Here is a 25,494-nt window from a genome sequence, read left to right as displayed (position 1 = left end):
CACGAATAAAGTCACAGAATGCAAGTATTATTCATAACTAAATTTTAATTGTAATGATATAAATTCAATAAACATTCTGTTTGCATTCAAAGAGAGAATCAATTAGTTCGCTAGAATTGTATAAAATAGGACACAAAGGAACAATGTTCATTTTCTTTTGTTATTATTTTTTGTGAAACACGATGAGAGCTAGCCCATACCATTATAGAAAGATATTTAATACACTATTAAATATATTTCTAAAATATTATCCTACTTTTTGCTTAACAAATTGGGAAATTTGGCATAATTTATAGCATTCAATACGTAGATTTGTCAATGACTCGACCGATCGATGACCTATAATGAAGACTGCAGTAATATAGCAGTAACTCAGACATTGAAACTATGTCCTTCTTTGAATAGTGAACGTTTTCATATTAAATAATAAATTTATAATATTTTTAATTATTGACAAATCTTAATGATTTTTTATATAACAGCAACGTATCTAATGTTGAAATTAAATTAAATTTATTGCGATGAATGTGGTAAATTTAGGTAATATTATACATTTTGTGTAACCTTAACATTCAGCCAGATTGGCATGCAACATTTTTATATGTATTATTAACAATTACTATTAATTACAAGTTGCATGACTTTAGTAATGTAACTTGTAATTAATAGTAAGTGTCATTATTCACTCAGTTACGTTAGTCATACATTTACAAGTAATACAATACTCTACATTTAAAATTCAATTATATAATATTGTCCATTTTACTTGAAAAATAATCTTTCAGTGTATAGAAATATTTTGTAATTAACCATTTACATAAAATGACTTTAAACCTTTTCAAACACAGATCAGTAAGCGAATTTGGTAGTTTATTATAAATTCTTATACATGATGAATAACTGTTACTATGATATAGACGTGTTTCTATGTTTGGTAGCTGTAATGGTAGTTGTAATGTTAAAACATAATATAGATAAAGTAACTACTTAAGGGGCAGGTTGGAATTCACTGTTGGTATCGAGGTCGTATAATTAGAAGAGAATGTTTAATTAAAACGAGGTGAAAAGAAATACGACTATGGATCCCAGATGGCTTCACACATAACTTACTACATACAATTACAGTTGAAACTCATGTATATATATTAGTGACTATTACCTATGCATAGCTTTCTTTTTATTATAAAAAAATCTTGCATTATTCGTATTTATTCCATTCGTACTCATTTTGTTCTTTCGAGAAAAGTAATCCTACACAGATTTTATAAATTATTTCCAAAGCTATAAATTAAAAAGCACAATCTTTTCGATTACAGTGGCCGTTAAAGGAAATTTTGCGAAAAACCGTTTATCCCATTTTACCTTCCGTAACATCATAAGAACACACCTTTGTAAATAAATATTTTATCCATACTGTATATTTTATTTTTGATTATCTTTAATCTTCGTTGTCTTATATTATAAACAACACAATATTAATTGTCTACTAACGTCATCTAGTTCTTCGTTTATCTTTGTAAACAATTAGTATAAGCTTGACTGAGTATTGTTAAAAGAACACTTCTCATTCGAAACTCACGTTCTGTTATACAAATTGTTATTGGAACACTAAAAATAAATAATAGATACACTACTTAAAATATATACTTTATAGACTGTAATATAATAATTTTGCTTACTGAGGCCTCTCTTTTCACTATAAACAAATATGAATACCAGTAAAACATAAGGCTTTTGTTACAAAATAGTTTAATTTATTCCTTTGGGATCAAACCCGACTCTTCGCACCGAGGTCACAAGTTATGTTATAGGTTATGCTATGTAACATGACAGAGATAAATTAGTGGAGAAACGGATTTTGGGTTTATTCGGGTCCGAGTAAAATGATATCCCATCTCAAGGTTAGACAGAGAAAGAACGTACATTTTCCACATCTTCTTACTTTTGAGATTATGACTGTCTCTGCAGGGTTTCATGGAAAATATTAGCATCCTTTTATGAGAGTATTCCGTAAATGAGTATCTAATCCGTAATCCAGTAAAAGAATATCAGTATATAAGTGTCAAGGTCAAAAAACGTCAAAATTTTCAGCTTCTCATACTAACAAGGCACATTCAAAGGTGAAGATAAAGCACATTTTTTTTCGATTTAAACACATATTTTTACCGGAAAACTTGTAGAACAATTCCTTAAAAGGATGCCATGATTATGCATTAGGATTTTACTGCTGGAATATACGTTAAAATGCAATAAACTTTACACCTCTACAACGTACTAGTGTCCTTTCTACTTTTTAAAAAGGAACATAAGTTTTCAGGGATGTTAATCCGAATATTAAGGAATTTACTAAAATGATAATTCCAATTATTAAGAATCTACATTATTATTATTTAATATATATATTATTATAATTTTTAAACATTTATTTAATAACTAGAAAAATTCGAAGTTGTGGGCCCCCTATCAACTATCAAGCATTTTACTAACAAGTAACTATTACCAATCTATTCATTATCATCGTTGTTATATTATATCAGCCATTAATTATCCACTGCTATAGAGGTCCTCCCCATAAGAGATTTTGCCAATAGCCACGCTTGGCAGATGGGTTGGCAACCACAGTTAGGCTTATCAGTCTATTGTTAACTATTATATACACCAAATCAATGAAAATTTTATTTCCCTTTATATATCTGATAAACTTATATCCTGTAATTCGATATTCCATACAGGTGGTAAGTTTTAAAATTGAGTTCCCAACCCAGTTCATATAGTGGTTAATCAACCTTAATCGAGTTGGAAGTCGACTCGCGTCTCTCAGTGCATTTATCATGGCAAATCTAGTTACACGAGTCTGGAGGACAATACCCAGTATATTAGAACAATTTATTTCCGCTCCGATTTTATCTTAAATTTACCTTGACGCAAAGTACAATATTGATAGCACGTATATATATTTCTTAGTGGACAAAATTTTCCTTGTTTGCCTCGTCTCTTAATTAGGAAGAGACAATCCTGTTTAGTCTGGTCAAATTAAAACCCCAATTTTCTATGCAAAAGTACTCGTACCTTGTAAAAACACGGCTACCACTATCTAGGCAGACTTTACCATTTAGAAAACTCAATGATTCTAAACTTTGACAACAAAAATGTGAAATATTGTTGCTAACAATGTTCAATATTTTAGAATCAAGCAGATAACTAATAGACATACCCAATTATTGATGTGTAATTACAAATCACCAATGCATGTCGGGTACTTCCCATTAATTATGATGAATTCAGCGCTGAACATGTTTCGGAGAACAATGCCTAGATTTCAAAGCGGGTAGTATTGTTAAGACTTCTGGCTTTACACAGTGCAAGTTCCAAATTAATTCATTCAAAGGCAAAATGCGGAACTCTGCCTTTATTTTTATTTATATTTGAGTACATATTTAGCTTTTTTAATTGCTACAATATTCAGCAATTTAAAATAAAGAATTAAATACATTTTTCCTCATAATCAATTACATTTAATAATACTCAGGAACTTTATGATTTTGCTATATATTGAAATCTTAAGAAGTACTGTGAGATCCACTAAAAGCATTTAATATGAGTAACTATTAAGGACGTCATTCTATCTGCAAAATTTTCGGTCTGTAAAGGTCTGTATAAAAGGAAACGAGTAACATACACACAAAAACAAAAGCGAATCGAGAACCTCTTCCCTTTGGAAGTCGCTTAAAAATTATGATGCTGCATACGGGCAGATGGCCAGACGTGATAAACCTAAATGACTTACGATGCATTTTTGACTTTTTTGCTCAAGAACAGCACTGAAATATTCCATCTAAAATTTTTAATGTGTGCAACGTTAGAAACTGCTGACAATACCATCATTAATATAATGGACGTAGATAAACTACATAGATAAACGCTTGATTTGAAAAAAATCGTAGGAGAATCCGGTCGGAGGGACCAATTTCCTTGACACTTCTATACGCTTTCAAAAGAAGAATCGGTATGCGATCAGCGATTCTACGTCATTAAGGAACGTGCCATCGAATTGGTGTGAAGGTCCTTTTAAAAGAGCTTTCACAGAAGCCAGCGCAGGATCACGTACGATATTATCCGTACGTGCAATTTGTGTTGACTTACGCTAACGCATTACAGTTTAGCATACCTACTGTATTTACAACTTCAATGTAACGCTATCGTAGAGCACGTGTCATGGCTGTCGCGCGGCGACAGGTCTGCTGCGTGGAAAATTTGTAAATTAATGTTTTCGTAGTGTACTGTATACAGGGTTAAATCGAAATCATTAATCCTCTTACAGGAGAATTTACTCGTACATCTGTTTATATCTACCTATCGTTTTGTTAGTATTGTTTTATTACATTTTTCAGTTTCACTGGCTACACACATTTTCAAAAGAACAATAGCAATTTCAATTTTATCCCGTAATATAACCGAATTTAATAAACCAATGTTTTTCAATTCGCTTAATAATATAATTTTCATGGCAATGTAATATAGGATTGTAATAACTTATAGGATTGTACTAGATACAAAGTAGATGTAATCTAAATGTTTTATGTTGTATAAAAGAGATTGAATAAAAGAGAATTAACGTGCATATGTGTTAATTGATGAGACCGTCAGTATAATATAATAACACAATTAGTGTGATGTGAGACAATGAGTGGGTAGAAGAATATACTTTTGCCTCGGAAGCGGACACATGATAACGCCACATCAGTCTACTTGTGACCACGGCCGATGTAACATAGTCGAAAATCGAGATACGAGTAATTCAAGTAAATTAATCATAGTTCATCTAAATGATCGCGTTAATTCGCTTCTCTAATAAAACATAAAACGTTCGCGTTGAACATTTATATCCGACTGGTAGTTCCAGAGATTACAGCATTCAAACATACTCTTCCGTTTTATATAATAGAATATAGATTTATACGCGACATATCCCGGACACATTAATATTGCTTTCACTCAGATAACGAAGTAATACGAGACACGACATATAATTACCGGCGTGCGACAATGATCCCAGGATTATGCGTTGAGAGGGTACTTTCCATAAGAATAGCAGTGTTTACCCGTCAAATTTGAAAGAAAATTAAACGACTAATCTCTTAATTTTCTACCAAAATATAGATAACAACGAACCACAGACAAAAATATAATTGGAGACTTATTTTATTATCTTTTAATGTTTGGCAATACTTCCTTACTTTCGTTGCTGTATTTGAACAAGAATTAAAGATTTGCGTCGTTCAATAAAATCAAAAACTCGAAGTCCGTACAACCGCAAACGTGGCATCCAAACTTTGGTAATTAGAAACTGGCAGAAGAATCCAAAAAACATGTATTTACATAAGGACCCATTTATTATTATGTAATTTTACTGTAACAAATGATATTAATTTTATTTTTAACCAAAATGAATTGACTCCTCTTTAAAAGTCAATTTGATTGTATTTTCAAGTATTTTTTACCAACATAAAAATAATCATTCAATATTATTTTATAAATCATTTAATTTTATTATTTTTAAATAATTTTGTTTAAAATTTAACAAGTTGACATTGTCAAACTAATGAGAAACGTCCTCTTAACTCACACAAAAACTTCTAAGAGTCGGATAAAATAATGCGGACCAGCGTCGTATCGTGTCACATTTATATCAAAGTTTTTAATTTAATACCCGTAGACAAAGTTCAGAATTCTGTGTTTAATGTAGGCTGTGCTGAGTGTTGGTGAAATATTAAATAGATAGGATTAATTTGGCGGACGTTATGAGATTCGAGATTAACTCTAAGCTTTATATAGAAATTTTATTAAACACCGATAACAAACATAATTAATCCGACTTGAAGCGGTATGCTCGCCCCCTGCTACGTTGAGTTTTAATGATCTAATGATTACGCTCGGCGAAATGTGGGAATGTAGAATTCTACGTTTACTATAACGACAACAGTCGACAAATGCCTCTGACTACGTCATTAGGGATGAGATAGTTATGAACATATTTATCATATTACAAGTTTTTCCAGCGACTTCGTGAAACTGAGACTGAAAGGGATAAAAAGTAGTCAAATCCTTCTACATCGTAAATACTATGCCGTATATCAAATTTCATAATGATTTGTTCAATCATTAAAACGCCAAAAGGTAACTAACTAATAATCAGAACTTACTTGTATGTTTATGTTACTAAGACATCTTAGTTTGTACACTTGTTCAAATACACGAATAGCAAACAACAACCGGACATTATTAGAAACTGGTGACACATCTGGAGGTGTAAGTAAAAATAAAAATAGCAGTCACATAAGAAAGTCCATTAATTAAACTTTAATGACGTAATTAAACCTTAGTTTACGTTATCTTTTTTTATACTACAATATTGACAAAAAAAGCACACAGCGCGTTTACAAATGTAAATTTTAAGTTAAACATATCCCATGTATTGATCTAGAATATGATCTATTTATGTATCAAATATCATTCATTCGTTCACCTATTTAATCGTGACTATGTAATAAACATCTGAATATCTTTACAAATGTTCGTATTTACAATATGAGAAATATGTGATAGGATATAAATATATAAGTTTTTTTTTTTTTTAATAAAACCGTAAATAAGCATTTCAAATCGTCAGTTTTTATGACATTTCAAAGGAATTCAAGGTTATCATGTAATGGACGCAACATATAAGAACCCGCATGAACAAAGTGAGCCCAGCTATTTTTGAATAATTTTATAGATAAATTGAAATTATTTGTACATTTTAAAAATGCTTACTATGGAACAAATATGGAAGTCTTTTAAATATAAACTAGAACTAGGATATCAATATCATATTAGCCGTTAACTGTCCACTGCTGAAGATAGGCCTCCCCTTACCTCCTTAGGCCTCATCACTGTAGTATATTATGTTCACGTACTGGCCACTAATAATTTGTAAATACTGGCCGGTAATAATTTGTTCTATTTATTCTTTCAATGAATAAATTAGTGTTTAACCAACTCGCTTGCGTATCACTACATGGTGACAGCGGTGCGTTCATTTTATAGTTTTAAAATTCATATTTTATCATAAATATCAAATATTTTTTTAAAATTGATATAATTTATTGTAAATTATATTCGTAAATATGGAGCACGCGCGTCCTCCAGCGGAATTGTCGCTTGATGGTAGTCCGGCTGCACGCTCGGAAGCGTGGCGAAAATGGCGGAAAATGTTCGAGATTTTTCTGAAGGCTTCTGGAGTTAGTAAGGAACCTAAGGAAGTTCAGGCAAGTTTGTTGGTTAACCTCATAGGACCGGCCGGATACGAGGTCTATACAACTTTCACTTTTGACGATGGCGAGACGAATGATGATATCAATTGTTTGTTAAAAAAATTTGATACTTATTTTGTCACGAAGCCAAATATTACGGTAAGAAGATTTAAATTTTTTACACGCAACCAAGAAGACGGCGAAAATATTGATCTATATGTGACCGCCTTACGAGTATTGAGTCAACAATGTGAATTTAATGAATTACAAGAGAGTTTGTTACGAGATAGAGTTGTATGTGGTATCATCGACAACACTGTAAGAGACAGGCTTCTTCGTACGGACGACTTGACTTTAAACAAGGCGATACATATATGTCAGGCGGCAGAGATGTCTAAAGAAGAAAGTTTATGTATAGACAGGACACCGGAAGTTGTTCAAGTGAACGCGGTTCACGATAAGAGTGTCGTCCGAGGCGCTCGACCCGCACGGGGTTCGTTCCGGTCGAACGGAAGGCGACAGCGTGGCAGCGGCTGTGGCCGCGGCGCAGCGAGCTACCAGCAGCAGGAGCAGCAGCGGGAGGCGCGCGGCGTGTACCCCGCGTGCGGCGGCCGGTGCCCCGGCGGCGAGCACTGCGCCGCGCTGTATGCATCGTGTTATGTATGTGATAAAAAAGGACATTTCGCGCGAGTGTGTGTACAAAAGAAAGCGATGCGCAAAGTATTAAATCTCAGTGTAGAATCGGCGAGTGACAATAGTGACGAGGAAATGGTTTTTGTGGATACTATTGAGGAGGGCAGAAAACTGAGTAAGTCGTCTTTGGAATGGACAGAGGTAATGGAGTGTAATGGTAAAAAAATTATTTTAAAAATAGATACGGGTTCTATGATCAATGTTATTTCTAAAAAATATATTTGTATTTGGGTTTCTCTATTATGAATCTTAAACCGTTCACAAAACGAGTACATTCCTTTACGGGTAATCAATTGCCAATTTTAGGCTGTGATATAATTACTTTTCAATATAATAATAAATATTTTAATTTACCATTTGTTATTTCTGATTTTAACTGTCAGAATGTACTCGGGTTGGAAAGTTCAATTGTTTTAGGTTTAGTCAATCAAATAAGTGCATTAAATATTGAGCAATATTCTGATTTATTTCAAGGTTTAGGTAAATTACCAGGGAAATATAGTATTATAGTAGATAAAACCATACAGCCCGTTGTCTGTCCTACTAGAAAAATTCCTTTGGGACTTAAGGACAAATTACGTCAGGAATTACATAGAATGGAAGGGTTAGGTGTAATCAGAAAGGTGACATACCCTACTGAATGGGTTAATGCAATCGTTCCCGTAGCAAAAAAAGATGGCAGCATTCGTGTTTGCTTGATCCTCGACCTCTTAACCGCGCAGTCCGGCGTGCGCATTATACTTTGCCGACGGTGCCCGAGTTGGCAGCGCGATTACGTGGTGCTCAGGTGTTCAGTGTTTTAGATGCACGGTGTGGTTTCTGGATGGTGGAAATTGATGAGGCCAGTGCTGACCTTTGTACGTTTGGCACGCCGTTTGGACGGTACCAGTTTTTACGTTTACCCTACGGCATTAACTGTGCACCCGAGGTGTTTCACGCTAAGATTAGGCAACATCTAGAAGATTTAGAAGTCGAGTCTTTCATTGATGATGTTATTGTATGGGGCCGCAATAAAGAGGAACACGATTGTAGGCTTAAATGTCTTTTGCTACGTGCCAGGAATGTTGGTATAAAATTTAATCGTCAAAAATGTCAATTTGGAGTGTCTGAAATTACATATTTAGGACATAAGTTTGATGCAAACGGTATGCGAGCAGATTCCGCAAAAGTTAAAGCAATAATGGAGATGCCTTATCCTAATGATAAAAAGGCACTAGAGCGATTCTTAGGAATGATAAATTATTTAGCAAAATTTATTCAAAATTATTCGGAATGTGTAAATGTGTTAAGGTTATTACTTAAAAAGGATTCCGAGTGGTTGTGGGAGGCTCAGCACACTGAGGCTGTGGATAAACTGAAAGCAAAGCTAGCGAGTGCGCCAGTGTTGGCGTTGTACTGTGAGCGCACCCCCGTAGTAGTGTCTGTTGATGCGTCCAGTGTAGCATTGGGCGCTGTGCTACTGCAAGATGGTCGTCCAGTAGAATTTGCATCGCTCACTTTAACCGACACTCAGACCAGGTATGCGCAGATAGAAAAGGAAATGCTAGCTATCGTGTTTGCAGCCGAACGTTTCAGGCAGTATATCTACGGTAGATCAGATGTCACCGTTCATACGGATCACAAGCCGTTAGAAACTTTATTTAATAAACCATTGGTTTCTGTTCCGGCGCGCTTGCAGAGGATGATGATGAGAGTTCAAGGCTATGATTTTAAGGTAGTATATACACCAGGAAAGTATATGTATATAGCCGATACACTGTCGCGGGCACCTTTAAAAGATCTAATGCATGATCGTGTTACTGACGAAATTGAAATTCAAACATGTTTCGTGTTACAACATGTACCTTTCAGCGAAGAAAAAATGAAGATTATTAGGGCTGAAACGAAGATTGATAATGACTGCAGACGACTGATGAATTATATTACTAACGGTTGGCCTAAGAATAGACGTGACGTCCATGAGAATATAATTGGTTTTTGGCCTTATCGCGAACAACTTCATTGTATGGATTATATGATTTTCAAGGGTGACTGTATATTTATTCCGCGCACTTTAAGAGACAATATGGTATCGCGAGTGCATGAGGGACATTTAGGCATAGAGAGGTGTAAGCGGCGTGCTCGCGAGGTGATGTTCTGGCCGGGCATGAGCGAGGACGTGGAGCGCGCGGTGCGGGGCTGCGCGGCGTGCGCGCTGCACGCGCCTCGTCCTCGGCGCCATGCTGCAGCATACTGTTCCGGCATTGCCTTGGCGGAAGTTAGCTTCCGATATTTTTGAATACAAAAGGAAAAAATACATTATTTTAGTTGACTATTTTTCTAATTTTGTAGAAGTTGGAATATTACAAAGTCTGAGCTCTAAAAACGTGATTAATTTTATGAAGGAACAATTTTCACGTCACGGTATTCCCACTGAATTAGTTACTGACAATGGTCCAGCTTACAAAAATTGAATTTAGGAGGTTTATGCGTGAATGGGAAGTAGAACATGTGACGTCGTCTCCGCTTTACCCACAGTCTAACGGAAAGAGTGAGAGGACCGTCCAGACGATAAAAAATATATTAAAGAAATGTGTGGACTCGGGCCAAGATTTTTACATGGCACTTTTAAATTTTAGGGCTACACCACGGAATAATTTAGACTCTCCTGCACAAATTTGAATGGGTCGGCGAATAAATACGAAATTACCGATTACTGAAAAGTTACTGTCTGAGAAAGTGAATAATGAACGGAATTATTCAGCGTTAATGGCAAACAGGAAAAAAATTAAAAAGCATTATGATCTGTCGACGAGGCCGTTGAAACTTCTCTTTCCAGGTGATAAAGCGACTCTTATTGATAATCGTTGTAGAAAACAAGTTTCAATTGTAGAGCGTACCCGTCAACCCCGATCATATATTGTGGAAGATGAACATGGAAGTCGTTATAGGCGCAATCGCAGTCAATTGGTCGCACGTACTACAGGAACTCGTAAAGCAGCTCATTTGTTTCAAAGTCGACCAGCAGCGTTTCTCGAATGCGGCACTTCACAAGAAGCGATTTCAATTAAACGTGCACGTAAACGTAGGCAAATTCCTCACGATATGTCTTCGTTGCCTCAAAGCTCGAAAGAAATTGCCACATCTAGTACTGTTACGACAGATGTCCACCATTCAGCTTCTTCACACAGTGAAAATAAACTACTAAGTGATAAATCACTTTCGCCGCCCTTAGTTCCTATAACAAGGTCAAAGGAAAGAACAGCGCGAATGCTGACAGACTTATTTGTTAAACAATATAAAGAATAAAATAGTAGGCTTAGTTTAATATTTTCTTTTATGATTATTATTAATCTGGAGTGTTTTTATTTTTATTTTTAGTTATTATGTTTGATGATGTTAAGTTTCTTTTATGTTAATAACTAAGCGTCATATTATAAACTTACGATATACTATACATAGATATCGAAATATTTGTTGTTCTTTGAAAAAAAAAAGTAATATATTTTTTTTTCTTTATTTGTATAACTTGTTACTTTATTATTATTATTTTTTTTTCTTTCGAAGGAAAAGAGATGTAGTATATTATGTTCACGTACTGGCCACTAATAATTTGTAAATACTGGCCGGTAATAATTTGTTCTATTTATTCTTTCAATGAATAAATTAGTGTTTAACCAACTCGCTTGCGTATCACTACAATCACCTTAGTCGCCTCTTACGACACCCACGAGAAAGGAAGGAGTGTCATAGTATGGACTACCAGTCTATAAATAAGACATCACATTTACTATTTCTATTTCAAGTCACACGACAATGGCCATCCCGAAATACAATGCATTTCAACTAGCTCTTGCAGTTTCAGAATGACACGAGATTTTTACGTACCTACTGAAATATTCCGCAACTGTGTTACAACACGGTCGTTGGATATTAAGTAAGTCCGCAACTCTGTTACTTTGTGGCTGGATATTAAGTAAGTTTCGATGTTTCTGCTTTATTCTTTTAAACAAGAATATTTCTGCTATATAATATTCCTTTTAACGTAGATAATGCTACTATAGATATTAGTTGCAACTTATTATCCGTGTAAATTAGAAATAAGAATAATATTGTGCTAAGCGAGGAGAGAGGAGTCGATGGATGCGGTTGGCACAGGGCCGTTCCTTGTGGCAGTCTGTGGAGGAGGCCTGTGTTCAGCAGTGGACAGATAATGACCGAGATGATGATAAATCATGAATAAATGCTCGTATTATCTAACAATTTCCATTCAAATCTGTTAATAATACATAATACAAAATATCATTACATATACAAAAGTTCGCGGGTCATAGCTGCTACTCAATAAAATAGAACGCTATTCAGGAAAATGAACAGCTTTCATCAAAATAAAAAAAAATATGTTTAACTTTTTCATACACACCGCGTCCTGCAATCGATTTATAATCCGTTTGAATAGAACTTAATGATAAAATGACTAAGTTTTGATAAAAAGAATTGATGAATGAAGTCAAAACAATCGCTCAATCAATCGATTTATAATTTGTAGTATAATTGGACATCGCCAGACTCTCTTATTATCGATTCAGTTATTCATTTGTCTACATTTTTATTATATTTTATTAAAAAAAAATTTATTACGGGAAAGGGTCAAAAATTATTTCCATATTTCGCCTATGCTCTTTGAGGAGGGTTATGTCATATAACATTTCGTGAATTGAATGAGCTTTTCCCTTAGATCAGTGATACTCAAAGTGTGCTACACTGTGCCCTGGGGCAAGGCAAACCCTCCGCGAGGGATAAGCCGTAACAAAATAAGTCTCAAATAATGCAGCACATCATGTTTGTCCGTTAGATAATAGAAACGCGTTCAAAAATTATCTGTGGCCGAATTCAGATTATAGCGACGAAATTGAAACAATTTGATTAATCTGTATTATTAAATCAAAACATCGTTACGTGACTAAAGCTGGTATGTGGTAAGCTAACTATTAAAATGAAAATAAACTTAATTCAAGTAGGCTTACAAAAATCGTTTTTAAATCGACATTTTTTTGTGAGTCTATTGCAATTTCGAAAGTTCTCTATAAGAAACTACAAGAAACTAAACAGTTAGTTATAATTTCAAATCTCTGTTAATATTATTATTGCAGAATTGTCAATAAAGGAACCAAATTAAAGAATAAATTTATATATTTATATATAGAGTTTGAGGTTTTTTTTTAATGGATGATAACAAACTGCTAACACCGCCTAATGGAGACTGAGAATCCCATTGCTAGCAATATACCCAACCAGGTCGACCTCCTCGCGGTTCTCCCTGGAAACTATCATGATTAATTCCTGATGAATTCATCATGATGGGCTCTGACCTGTTTTCATTCTCATCTATCACCCTTCACTGGTGCCCCGCCAGCGTATCCCGTTAGCGCAGGCGGGGTTACTATATCATTTTCACTCATTAAAAAAAACACCGCCTGCGCTAACGGTATATGCCAGTAGGGCACCAATAGGGGATGATAGGAGAGAATGAAAAGGCAGGCCAGTTAACCCATCCTGGTGAATACTACTGGAATTTAATACAATGATTTCCAGAAGGAACTACATGGAAGTCGATCTGACAGGACATATTTCTAACAATGGGACCGGTAGTCCGCATTACTAACAATCCCCCCCCCCCCTACAACTGGAGGCTGGCTCGAACCGTTCCTTATGGCAAACTATGGGAGAGGTCTATGATTAGCAGTGGACAGTTAACGGTTGATATTGTGATAAGAATAACAACTTAAGTAGCAATCAAGCTAACTATCCCAGTCAACTTTATTGTGTAACCATCATCTATAATTACAAATAGCACCATGAGCAATACAAGATATATTAATCATATTCATGGTACATTACATTTCAAACTATTCTGATTACGTTTTTTTTTATTCCACTGAGGTAGCAAACAAGCATACGGCCCACCTAATGGTAAGCGGTTACCGTAGCCTATGAACGCCTGCATTTCCAATTACGCGCGCGTTGCCGACCCTGAAGAAACCTCTTTACCCCCCTTTTGAAGAACACCATTTCTCCATCATCTCACCATTTTCAAGAAGAATGCCTTTCGGGAAAACCTCGGCAGGGAGCACTTATTTATTTTGTCTTACTTATTTTGGGACTATGAAAAACATTTAATTTTAAAAAAAAAAAACTCATCGCCAGTCCGAGAAAGACTACCTAGACACCTAACTCACTTCGTTGACCCAAAAAAGTCTAAAGAGGTCAACACACTTCTGCAAAATGTCCTGTAATATCGCCACAACAAATTGCAGCTACAAATTCTTTCAGCTCACGTCCATATAGTATTATTAATCATGCCTTAACTGTACACGAATGGAACAGCCTTTGTCTCACAGTTTAGTGTTACGTTACAAATTCGTTGCATTTGCAAACACAATTTACTCCAGCTTGTTCTAATAAGCGTCAACTCCCTATAATGAGTGCTGTCAAGTTTAGGATGACATGTTATTACAGCGTAATTAGATCCTTCCCCTGACAAGGTGGCTGTGTAAAGGTAGATTAAGAGGGTTTTATACCGCAATACAGGCGACATCTGTGTAACCTTTTTCAAACGTATCTAAATTATTTTATATTACTAAAAAATAAATAACGTAATGGTTAATTTTTCAAATGTAATCACATTTATTTAACGAGTAATATTTTAAAGACATACCTATTTATGTACAAATTGTATTACAATTGATGCTAAAAAGCAATACAATAACATATTTTTAAGGAAAGAAACTAATCCATAATTACATAGTCAGAGACACATTCCATTCAAAATCACTATCATCTTCATCATATCAGCTTTTAACTGTCCACTGTTGAGCATTTGCCTTCCCCTAGGTTTTTTGCCAATAGTTGCCACACTTGGTAGGTGGTCTGGCAACCGCAGTCAGGCTTTAGAGATGTTTAGAGACAGACGCTGCTGCCCATTCCACGCCCTCCTTGGTCGCCTTTTAGAACAGCCACGGGAGAGGAAGGGTGGCCTATTCTACACCGGGACCACACGGGACTTAATTCAAAATATTGGAAGCTAAAACATTTAATAATAATAATAACAACCTAATTTATACGAAATAGAATACGTCTTACATAATCTATGTATTATATTACATCGTTAATTTTAGACCTTTACCAAAGATATTGTTAAGAACAAAGTAACTACACTCATATAAGTTCCTAAGAACAGAGCCAATTTACATGCACGATTGTAAGCATGATTAATGGCGGAAGAAAATTGGACTTACCTCGTTAAGCAAGTCGTATCAATTTAAAATCCATAGAGACTACACACTAGTAATGTACCGAGTCAAGTTGACTTGAGTACTGACTCAAATACCTAGTATGTACTAGATTACTCAATATACAGTAGGTACTCGGATATACGATGTTCGAATACAGGTTTCAAATACTAACGGTACTCAGATACCACTCGTTTGTTTTTCATTTTCCTATTTTTTTCAGCATCTTATTTTCGGTAGTACCAAAGAAAACAAAAATTATTAAATTACTGAAGATTTATTATCTTCATAAAAATAAACTTCCGAATAAAAAAAATTGTATAGTATTGTAAAATCTTTATTGTACATAATTAATATTGGATACATTAAAAGATTTAATATACAATGGCGGACTTATCCCATAAAGCTATATCTTACAATCAACCTTTGAGAAGCTGAAAGAAAACTGTAGAATGTACAAGGGTCAGGACCGTACAGTTAAAGATAAACTAAATAATATCTAGTAAAAATTTAATATATAATACAATAAAAAAAACTGTATACACCTACATATGTAAATAATAATAACACTTATGTATAAATAATAATAAACCTACACACATAAATACATATAACAAATACATAGATACATATATGTAAGGGATAGAGATTTTTGGGACTCGATTATTTATACCATATAGGACTTAGTGTGAATATAGATAGCTAGATATATCAATAGAAAAAGTATTCGAATACTTATCCGAATCCTCGGACACGAATCAGTATTCGATTCGTTTTTAACGAGTACCAAAATATTCGAATACTAAAAAAAGCCTATTCGGCACATCATTACCCCACACCAAACCCTAAGGACGCATCGCCTTATAACTTTCAGGAAACTTTACAATGATAATTGAAAATGCCACACATTTATCGCACACTCGTATATAATAACACTGTTAGTAATCGACACATACATAATTACATACATACACGTCACGCCCGTTTCTCATTAAAACAACCTTTTTCGCCTACACCACATTCATCAATATACAAGGTTACCGGTTATGTGTACAGATGGGCCGTGAGCTTGTTTTCGCAGTTTCAAAAAAAAAAATCACCGTCTACGATAACAATAAATTATAATGACACGTAATATCCATTACTTTAACACAATATTACAGAAAAAAAAAGTAAAATGAGACGACTTAATAAGATTACTGTTCTTTCAAATAGATTTCGAAAGGCGTTGTCACAATATCCATAATAAATCCCGCTTAGGTACATTGATTTAAAACGGAACAAGCTTACTGCCACCAATCTTACGAAATTTTGTTGCTTAACTGAATAGGTAACAGAACATACCATAAATTACTTTAAAATATATAGGCATTACTATAATATATTCAACAGACACTGAGATGCCGAGAGCTAGGCTTAGGTACGTTTATCTTGACCTAGCATGAAATAGGTTAACCATGGTATTTGTATCTGTTACTTATAATTTTAATGCTCTTCTTATATGATTGAAAAGTAGTTTGTCATGGTATGGGCATGTGATAAGTAGGAAAGAAGAGAATACGGTAAGAAAGGTAACGTGGGTTACGTATAAATGTGGATGGTTATAAGTTCAGAGGAAGATCCGAAAAAAAATGGACGGACTATGTGAAAAATCACACGACCAAAAAGGGTCTGACTAGTGAGACGACTGTAAACAGAGATGAATAGAAGAATATATGTAAAAACGCAAGAAGTAATATTACATAATTTACAAGACAAAAAGAAGGAAACTAAAAAAACTATAGGTACTACATTAGTCAAAACCCGCTCTCCTACAGGGAAATCTCATCGCGTCAATAACCAAAAATTTATTGATGTATATGAATTAATAAAAATGTTACTATTCGAAAGATGATTTCCATTCTATTATATATGTTACTAAATCAAATTGCATTTAAAAAGAGAACTGAACCCAAAATATTTTCTAATACAATCATTATTCAGTTTTATTGACTGTGTTTTCAAAATAGAATATATGTATATATATATATATATATATATATATATATATATATATATATATATATATATATATATATATATATATATATATATATATATATATATATATGGTATATATAATTTATTTGTTTCCCAAATAACAATGACAAAATAAAGAATAATACAAAACATTAATAAAGGAAAATATTGAGTAAAGTTGGCATCAACACCGTTTACCAGTTTCATTTATCTATCTTCTACTCCCTTGCGGGAAAGAAACAGTATTACTCTCATTCAGTATATTTTATCTCCTTTCCAATACCAATATATCTTTTATAAAACAAAATTAGTAAACCATAAACTACTTACAAAAAGGACGAATACATCTGTACCATTTCAGTACATGAGAAACAAATCTTCACACACTTATACGGACGGTACGTAATAGTGTTACGGAATTTATGGTAACCCTACTCCTGAGATGTAAATGAAGAGATACGGGCGCATAACATAAAACTTTTATAAGAGCAACATACGACGCGCCACGTAAATATAATATTCTCCGATACATTCGAACCAACTTCAGCATTATGAATAACTTGAAGATTTTTTTTACTGACGAATTTTTACTTTAGTAGATGTAGTCGATTGCTTTTTTCGGGCAATGTAAAGTGTTAAACATTAACAATCCTAATTGATTACGGAATTTTTTTATTGATAAATAATATATAAAACTTGCCGTGTAGATTCCGGCATAGAATAGGACACCCCTTCCTTTACCGTGGGTGTCGTAAGAGGTGACTAAGGGTGGAGAGATGGGCAGCAGCATCCCTTTTAAAACATCATCAACCAAAAGCGAAATTGCGGTCGCCAACCCGCCTACCAAGCTTGGCAACTACTGGCAAAACCCCCTTATGGGAGAGGCTATGTTCAGCACTGGACAGTTAACGGCTGTTACAACAATATAATAACTATATATAAAACTGGAATGGTAACACCGTCTGTGCTACTGTGTCCTAGCGACAGATTCTTGGTAACAATGAAGTCAAATTAGGTGGCTCGTCATCATGAATTTACCAAGAATTAACCAAGATAGTTTCAATCAGATCGTTGGCCCTCATAACTTGCAATCCCCTCCCCCACAGAATAATGTATGCACTTTATTGTCTTGTGTCACACATGACATGACAAATAGGCCTCAGGCTCTTTAGGTTGCATTAAACAAACTTTAAAGCAAAAAGATGGACTTTGAAATTGCTTTATTGATTGACATGATGCCAGAGTCAAAAACACATACAAACTTATAACACGCGACCCTCTGCGTCGACAATAAAAATAAAATACGAAGTAAGTAACAAATAAACAGTCTATAAAAATAACTATAAACAGTTGACATCGTCAAGGGAAATAAAGGCGAGACATATAATATTTTAAGCACACGTTTGGTCACTTCTTAAAATATTATGTTATCTCATATTTCTATGAAGTATGGTCGCCCTTTAGGTGCGTGGACAGCTATTTTCCGACGCTGTTTATCCGGAAATCTTTGTTGTTTATACGTCCAAGTTATGGATATTGAATTTTGTTTGAGCAAGGCCACTCTCATTTCGTATTCCCAGCATGTGTGCCCTAATAAAAGTTTTGTAAGAGCAAATGTAGGTAAATAGAGGTACGACTCTTCTGTTCTATTCAAAATTATTTGAAGCGAGTCCGTGATCAGCTTGTAGCAGTGCATGTAATATTGTATCTGGGAAACAGTTTTTTGTCTTGTTCCCTTCGACTGTTAACCGAAAAGACTTTCTTAAAAAGTAAAAAGACTATATGAATATGTGGTACATGTATTAAATATGTCACTGACATTTCTATGCGTGTTTAGTAAGCATAGGACGTTTTCCGCAGCGACTGACGACATACGAGTATATTGAATTTGAATACAAAATTCGTATGAAGCGATTTCTGATGAGCCTTGTCAACAAAGGGTGAAACCGGGTTTCCCTTTCGTTTGATATCATATGGTACGGAATATTCAATTCTTGAAATATAATAGTTCCTTAGTGATAACCGTAAATAAGTGATAGCTGAACTTTGTTAAAAAGAGCGACGTCACACTACATGCATGTCCGACGACAACGGATTACAAAGAGTAATTTTATACAGACAGAATCTAATTATATTTTACTAGCGGCCCGCTCTGATTTTGAAAGGCTTTTTTGTATAAAAATTAAAACAGCCAGATAATGTAGTTTCCTATATGTAAAAGAATTTTTAAAATCAGTGAGTCGTTGTTGTGATGATATGTGTGACGGGCAAACATACAAAAAATCAAATCTTTTCTCTTTAGAATATTATATGACAGTGAAATTACAAAGTACAGAAACATAACACCAAAGTTCTTAGAAACGGGCATTTTAGCCATTTAGTTCTATTAAAGTCGTGCTGCAAATAGCAGGCCTAAGTGCCTGTAATGTGATAGAATTGAACAATAGAACTGTACGGATACATTCGAAATGGCAAAGCACTAATTGTACGATTGGCACGGTGCTGTTCATATCTATAGGGGAGTATTACCACTTTCAATCAAGTGGACCCTCAGTTTTCGCCACTCTAAGTACCATAAAAAAAATTCTTATGTAAAAAAAAGTAAAGTGGAATAAAATTTTGTACTGGTTCAAAAATATTGAAACCCATAAATTCCATGTACATTTTAAAAAGAATAACTTCATTCGGATTGGATAAATTTTATTTTTACTTTTTTCGTCGCATGTTTTTGCTGAATTGAATTCTCTAATGAGGTTTTTATTCAACCTTGAAATGATAAGTTAAAGATTCCAATCCTACTACTATTTTTATTTTTAACTTTCAACGACAATGGTTGATGTTTCATTCACGTTGGAATACTCTGTCTTATTATCTATTATGTTTCACTGAAAATCAATCCATACATTTGTTGTTACGAATTTCTTTTCAACTATAGCGCCATCTGCCATTATCCACTGTAACAACAAGTATTGAAGCACACCAGTGTGCTACAGTTCAATTGGTAAAATATTTCCATTCTTTCATATTAGTGTCATCATGTGTATTGTAACATTTGACATAAATATAATGTTTATTAAAATCATAGACTTCTGCGGTAAACATCATTAACATATCAGCTGTTTTGTTCACTGCTGAACATAGACCTCCTCCATAAGGGAGGCTTTATAGTTATAACACTTGGCAGGCGGGTTGGTAACCACAATTAGGCTTTGGTTACGTTCCACAGACAGTAGTACAATACCTTGTCTATAAACAAAGTATATACTATTTTTTTCCTGTTCATAATTTATTCATTCATTCATCATCCTTACGTACTCTTAGCGGCTGTAGTCGTATACGTGGCAATGACCCACGCTCGTATATATTACAAAAACTGTGTATGTGATAGTACGTCCTATTCGCTCGGCACTACAATGAGTATGGACTGACCTTTATATGAGGCAGTGCAAGCAATCTCCGCAGCTCGTGTATGGCGGAGGCGGTGGCGGGCGTAGCGGCAGCGGGTGCAGCGCCGGCGTGCCGCAGCCGTGCAGCCGCTTCAAGCGCTTGCCGACACCGAGCGCGACCTTCCGCCGCCGGCGCCCGACCACTTGTCACCACTACCGTGCACGCGATGCGGTCGTATACCTGCCGATACAGTTAAGGAATTAATAATACATACCACACAATCACGTTGAATGTCTTATCCTCAAACTATGATACCCTGTATGTATTATGTGAAATCAAACAATTAGGAGTAAAAGATCTTATCCATTATATGTAACCTGAGTTAATTCAGAAACGTTGGTTTCATAAATTGAATAGTGGCAAATCACTTATATGAAGATATGTGTGAGTAAATATTTTCCCATTTAATTTTAAATTAGATAGTTGCAAAAAACTAAAGTCGTCGCATTGCTTACGTTATATAATATTTTAATATACATTTAATTACATTAATTCTGTATAGATCTTAATGCGCAAAATTCATAATTAAAAGCATTGAGAAGGAAATTAAATTAATAAATTACCAGAAGGAGACTTTGTACAAAAGTCGATTGCTTGGGTACCTCTGTCCTATTCGTGTTTCAATCGTAAAGCACTTGTGTTTGCATGGCTGTGTTTCGGTTTGAAGGGTGGGATATGGCGTGAATTTACTGGGTACGGAGGAATAACACCTGAGTCCTCAGGAATAGCAACTCATGGAGGGTATCATGGGCGAAACAGTATACTCTGTTATGTCCATGGTACTGCTCATGTCTATAGGTGACGGTTACCACTTTCTATCAGGTGGGCCGTCAGCTTGTTTGCCATTCTGTTGTATAAAAAAAAAATATCTTGAAAAATCAAACTTAAAGATAATCTTACCTCTAGAAGTGCTCTCAACTGCAAATCGTCAAGCACACTATGGAACAAATCAGGATCCATGAACGTTGGTCCATCCTGAAGTACTGATACGTCATCCAAGGACTCCACTACTAGATTCACAGCTGCAACAAAACATAACATTATAAGCACACATTATAATGAAGAAAAAGTGAAGCTTCTAAGAAATTTCTCTATATATACCGAAATAAAAAAATCTGAAATATACGATCGGAAACATCACGAAGCTCAACAGAGCTAATATCTACTATAGCAAATTAGTACAACTAGTAATTTCTCTCCATTTTTTTAAATCTTTGGCACAGCGAATTAAAACTCAAAGCAATTCATTAGTGCAATTAAATTACGAAGGATGACTGTGACGGCCAGTATAGTTGTTTTTATTCAGTAATCTTATATGATAAATTTAAGACCCGAAAAAACAGATAGGATATTAGGTATGAAATAACCCCATTTTCAACCCCAGAAAACTATCGTTTATTAATTATATATATATATATATATATATATATATATATATATATATATATATATATATATATATATTTATATATATATTATATATATATATATATATATATATATATATATATATATATATATATATATATATATATTATGTTTTTCTTTTATTTTTACAAGTATTCTCAACAAAAATAAATTCCTTCCTTTGCAAAAAATAAAAATATTGGCCATTTCAGAAAAAATCTATATACAATGCCATCTAGGGGAAACAAAGACAAGTAACAACAACAGCTAGATGTCGTTGCACATAAAAAAGACAAAATTATCAATTTCAATAATAAAAAAAATACATTACTCACCAGCAGCGTTGGCCTCTTCCAACATGACCTGACGCCGAGCAGTTTGCTCTTCATCTTCTTCGTCATCGGCGGCCGCGGCTGCAAGAGTAGCGGCGCGAAGACGCCGCCGACTGTTGAACTTCTTAAGCTCTTCCACTGTTCCCGCCAGATGAATACGGTTTTGCTTGTCACGGTCCTGTAAAATACTTTATAGTTATCTATATAAACTAAATTAATGTTCGCAAAATCAATATTGGTCAGTTACGAGAACAAACCTAATAGATTGCAGAAGAAAAACAGTCTGTTTAGTATTTACGAAGATATCGCGTAGCATGCACAAAAAATACAGGCAAATTAAGAGGTTTTTTTCTACCTCAGTGGAGTAACTACCTGCTATAATGTATGTATAGTCATGCCATGACTTGACGTTCACGACGTTCATATCAAATTAATTATAAATTGTTAACTTTGTACTGATTTTTTTTTCATACGCGTGAACAGGATCTATTAATTATTAATTATTTTTATATCAACCCTTAACTGTCCACTGCTGAACATAGACTTTCTCCATAAGAGGAGTTTTGCCAGTTGTTGCTAAGCTTGGCTGGCGGATTAGCAACTATAGTTAGGCTTTGGTGATGTTCTAATAGGGACGCTGCTGCGCATCCCTTGACCATTTATTTCCCTTAGTCGCCTCTTACCACACCCACGGGAAAGAAACGGGTAGCCCATTCTATGCAAGGACCACACGGCATCGTATTAATTGACCAGAACAAATAGTAGCCTATGTCCTTCTCCATTCTAAATACACGTACGAGTAGTACCTATAGCAAATTTCATTTCATTCAATTAGTCAAGTCGTAAAGTATCAAGAAATAACAAATAAACTCAATTCCACATATATAATATTAATAAAGATTAAAAAAGTGTAGAAACCACAAACACGTACCCTTATCCATCGATGGTTGAGCACCTCTTGGATATTGATTCTTTGAGTGTGGTCCACTGTGAGCATACGTTGGACTAGATCTTTGGCGGCGTCGCTTACATCGTCCCAGAGGGGCGCGTCGAACTATGAACGTAACAATAATGTACAATTATTTGTTTTATAGTAGTGATGGAGTACGAATAAGACGTGTCAGCACCCCTTATTGTCCTTAGTAAGAAATAGCTAAGGAAATAAACTATACAATAATATCTAATACATAAGGAAAACTCGAAAATACCCTATACCAATCCAACTGGCTGGGAGAAGGGATTGTTAATAATGGAGATTAGTAGCCCCATTGCTAGCAATACTTCCTGTCAGGTCGACCTTCTAGCTGTTCCCCCTAGAAACAGTCGTGTTCTATTCCAAGTGAGTTCATCACGTTGGCTAACTGACATGCCTTTTCATTCTCACCTATCATCCATCACTGATGCCCCACCAGCGTATACCGTTAGCGCAGGCGAGTTTACCATTATATTATCATCCATTAAAAAACCCCTGTGATATTTTGGTAATATTCAAAGCTCACCCTCAATCTCCCACGGCAGATAGCTTCAAACAATCTTTCCCGTGTACCGGTGAATGGCAGGTATCCAACTAGGAGTACATGTAGTAGGATGCCAGCGGCCCATACATCTACAGGCTTGCCGTACAGCTGGCTGGAAACTACCTCGGGAGCCATGTAGTGAGGAGTGCCAATACGACCTAGGGAGAACAGTTTTATTATGTGTTTTATATAAAAAAAAAATTAAAGCATGTCTTAGTCCAACTTGCTAGGCTAAGGCCTCGCGAATAGTATGGCTGAAGAAAATTGGCTTTTGGCAGAAGTGGCTACTTTCATACACATTCAGAATTATATGTGTGTCACAGAGTTGTAACTACAAAGCAAAACGAAAAATATTTTAAAATATAAAAAAAAATTGCCATTACGGATTTATAAATTTATAGTCTAAACTAAATATGGCAAGGCCTAAGATCAGCAGTGGACAAAGAATATCTGAAGTCATGATGATAATGATTAAAATATATGGATTTATATTGTTATTTAAAGGAAATGGGAAATTCTTCTAGAATACATTTATCTCATTTTTCACAGTAATAATTATGTTCGTACATAATAAGTTATGCAAGCTCTCACTAAATATCTAAACTATCTCACTAAATAGACGTAAAGTTCTGTGTCTGTTATATGATGTGTTTCATTGACGATATTTAAAATTCTAGTTAATTTCTAGCGCAAAATTATAAAAAGAAAATGAAACAAAAATATTTTACCTTGGAATTCTTTTTTGTTTTTAATTTTGAATTTGTGAAAAATATCCTTTACACCAGCTGTTACAGGCATATACAAAAATAGATTAAACAGCAGACTTATAAACTTGCAATGCCATCTATGTATAAAAGAAAGCACTATGACTGAACTTACAAGTTCAGTTTTCACTGCCATCTAGTGCACGTTTGCTCAATGTTAAACCAATTTGAAGTACAATTGGGTAAATACCCTTTAAATTACAAAAAAATGAAAACAAAAATTATAAATTATAATGAGATATCTATAGTTTAATTTACACTAATCTATTGGAATATAATAATATCGCGCGATTTCCATTAATTTCACAAAACTTTTTATTAAAACAAAAACTTTATAAATTTTTACTTATGATATAAATTTTTTTATATATCACTCTAATCAAGAAAATAAAAAAAAACCCTATGACAATGTTACCATTACATTCTAGTTTTTAGTATATATTTATTATTTGTAAATATTATTGACAAGACTAAATAACATAAAATCTAAATTATTTTAATACATTTGTATTGGCACAAGCGAGCTGTTATCATGATAATGTAACATGAAAGCCATATCAACATTCAAGCATACGATTATTAGATATACATAATCACAATAAGAGCTCAGTCAAACAAACGCCTATGGCATAATTCTAACAAACTGCCTGCCGTATTTATTAGACCACAAATAGAAAAGAATACTGCCTACTGTGCTTATACAGTATAATTCAAAACTACGTTAAAGAAGAAAATGGAATATTGATTACTTG

At 34.4% G+C, this 25,494-nt stretch overlaps 1 protein-coding gene across 3 annotated transcripts in view; it reads right to left on the bottom strand.

Annotated features, from left to right (window-relative positions):
• LOC113518776 (peripheral plasma membrane protein CASK) overlaps positions 1 to 25,494 on the bottom strand; it is a 294,948-nt gene that overhangs the window by 261,204 nt on the left and 8,250 nt on the right. For all 3 annotated transcript variants that reach the window (XM_026903758.3, XM_026903759.3, XM_052898542.1), the window contains 5 exons: positions 23,961 to 24,136; positions 23,393 to 23,515; positions 22,465 to 22,639; positions 21,623 to 21,744; positions 20,705 to 20,902 (listed from right to left, as the gene is read on the bottom strand). In XM_026903758.3, coding sequence (XP_026759559.1) covers positions 20,705 to 20,902; positions 21,623 to 21,744; positions 22,465 to 22,639; positions 23,393 to 23,515; positions 23,961 to 24,136 — 794 coding nt within the window. The remainder of the gene's footprint in view (positions 1 to 20,704; positions 20,903 to 21,622; positions 21,745 to 22,464; positions 22,640 to 23,392; positions 23,516 to 23,960; positions 24,137 to 25,494) is intronic.

This window comes from Galleria mellonella, unplaced genomic scaffold (assembly GCF_026898425.1).
Source record: "Galleria mellonella isolate WM207_F2 unplaced genomic scaffold, CSIRO_AGI_GalMel_v1 utg44, whole genome shotgun sequence".
NCBI lineage: Eukaryota > Metazoa > Arthropoda > Insecta > Lepidoptera > Pyralidae > Galleria > Galleria mellonella.
The sequence above is the reverse complement of the archived record's forward strand: the minus strand, read 5'-3'. Positions and strand labels throughout refer to the sequence as shown.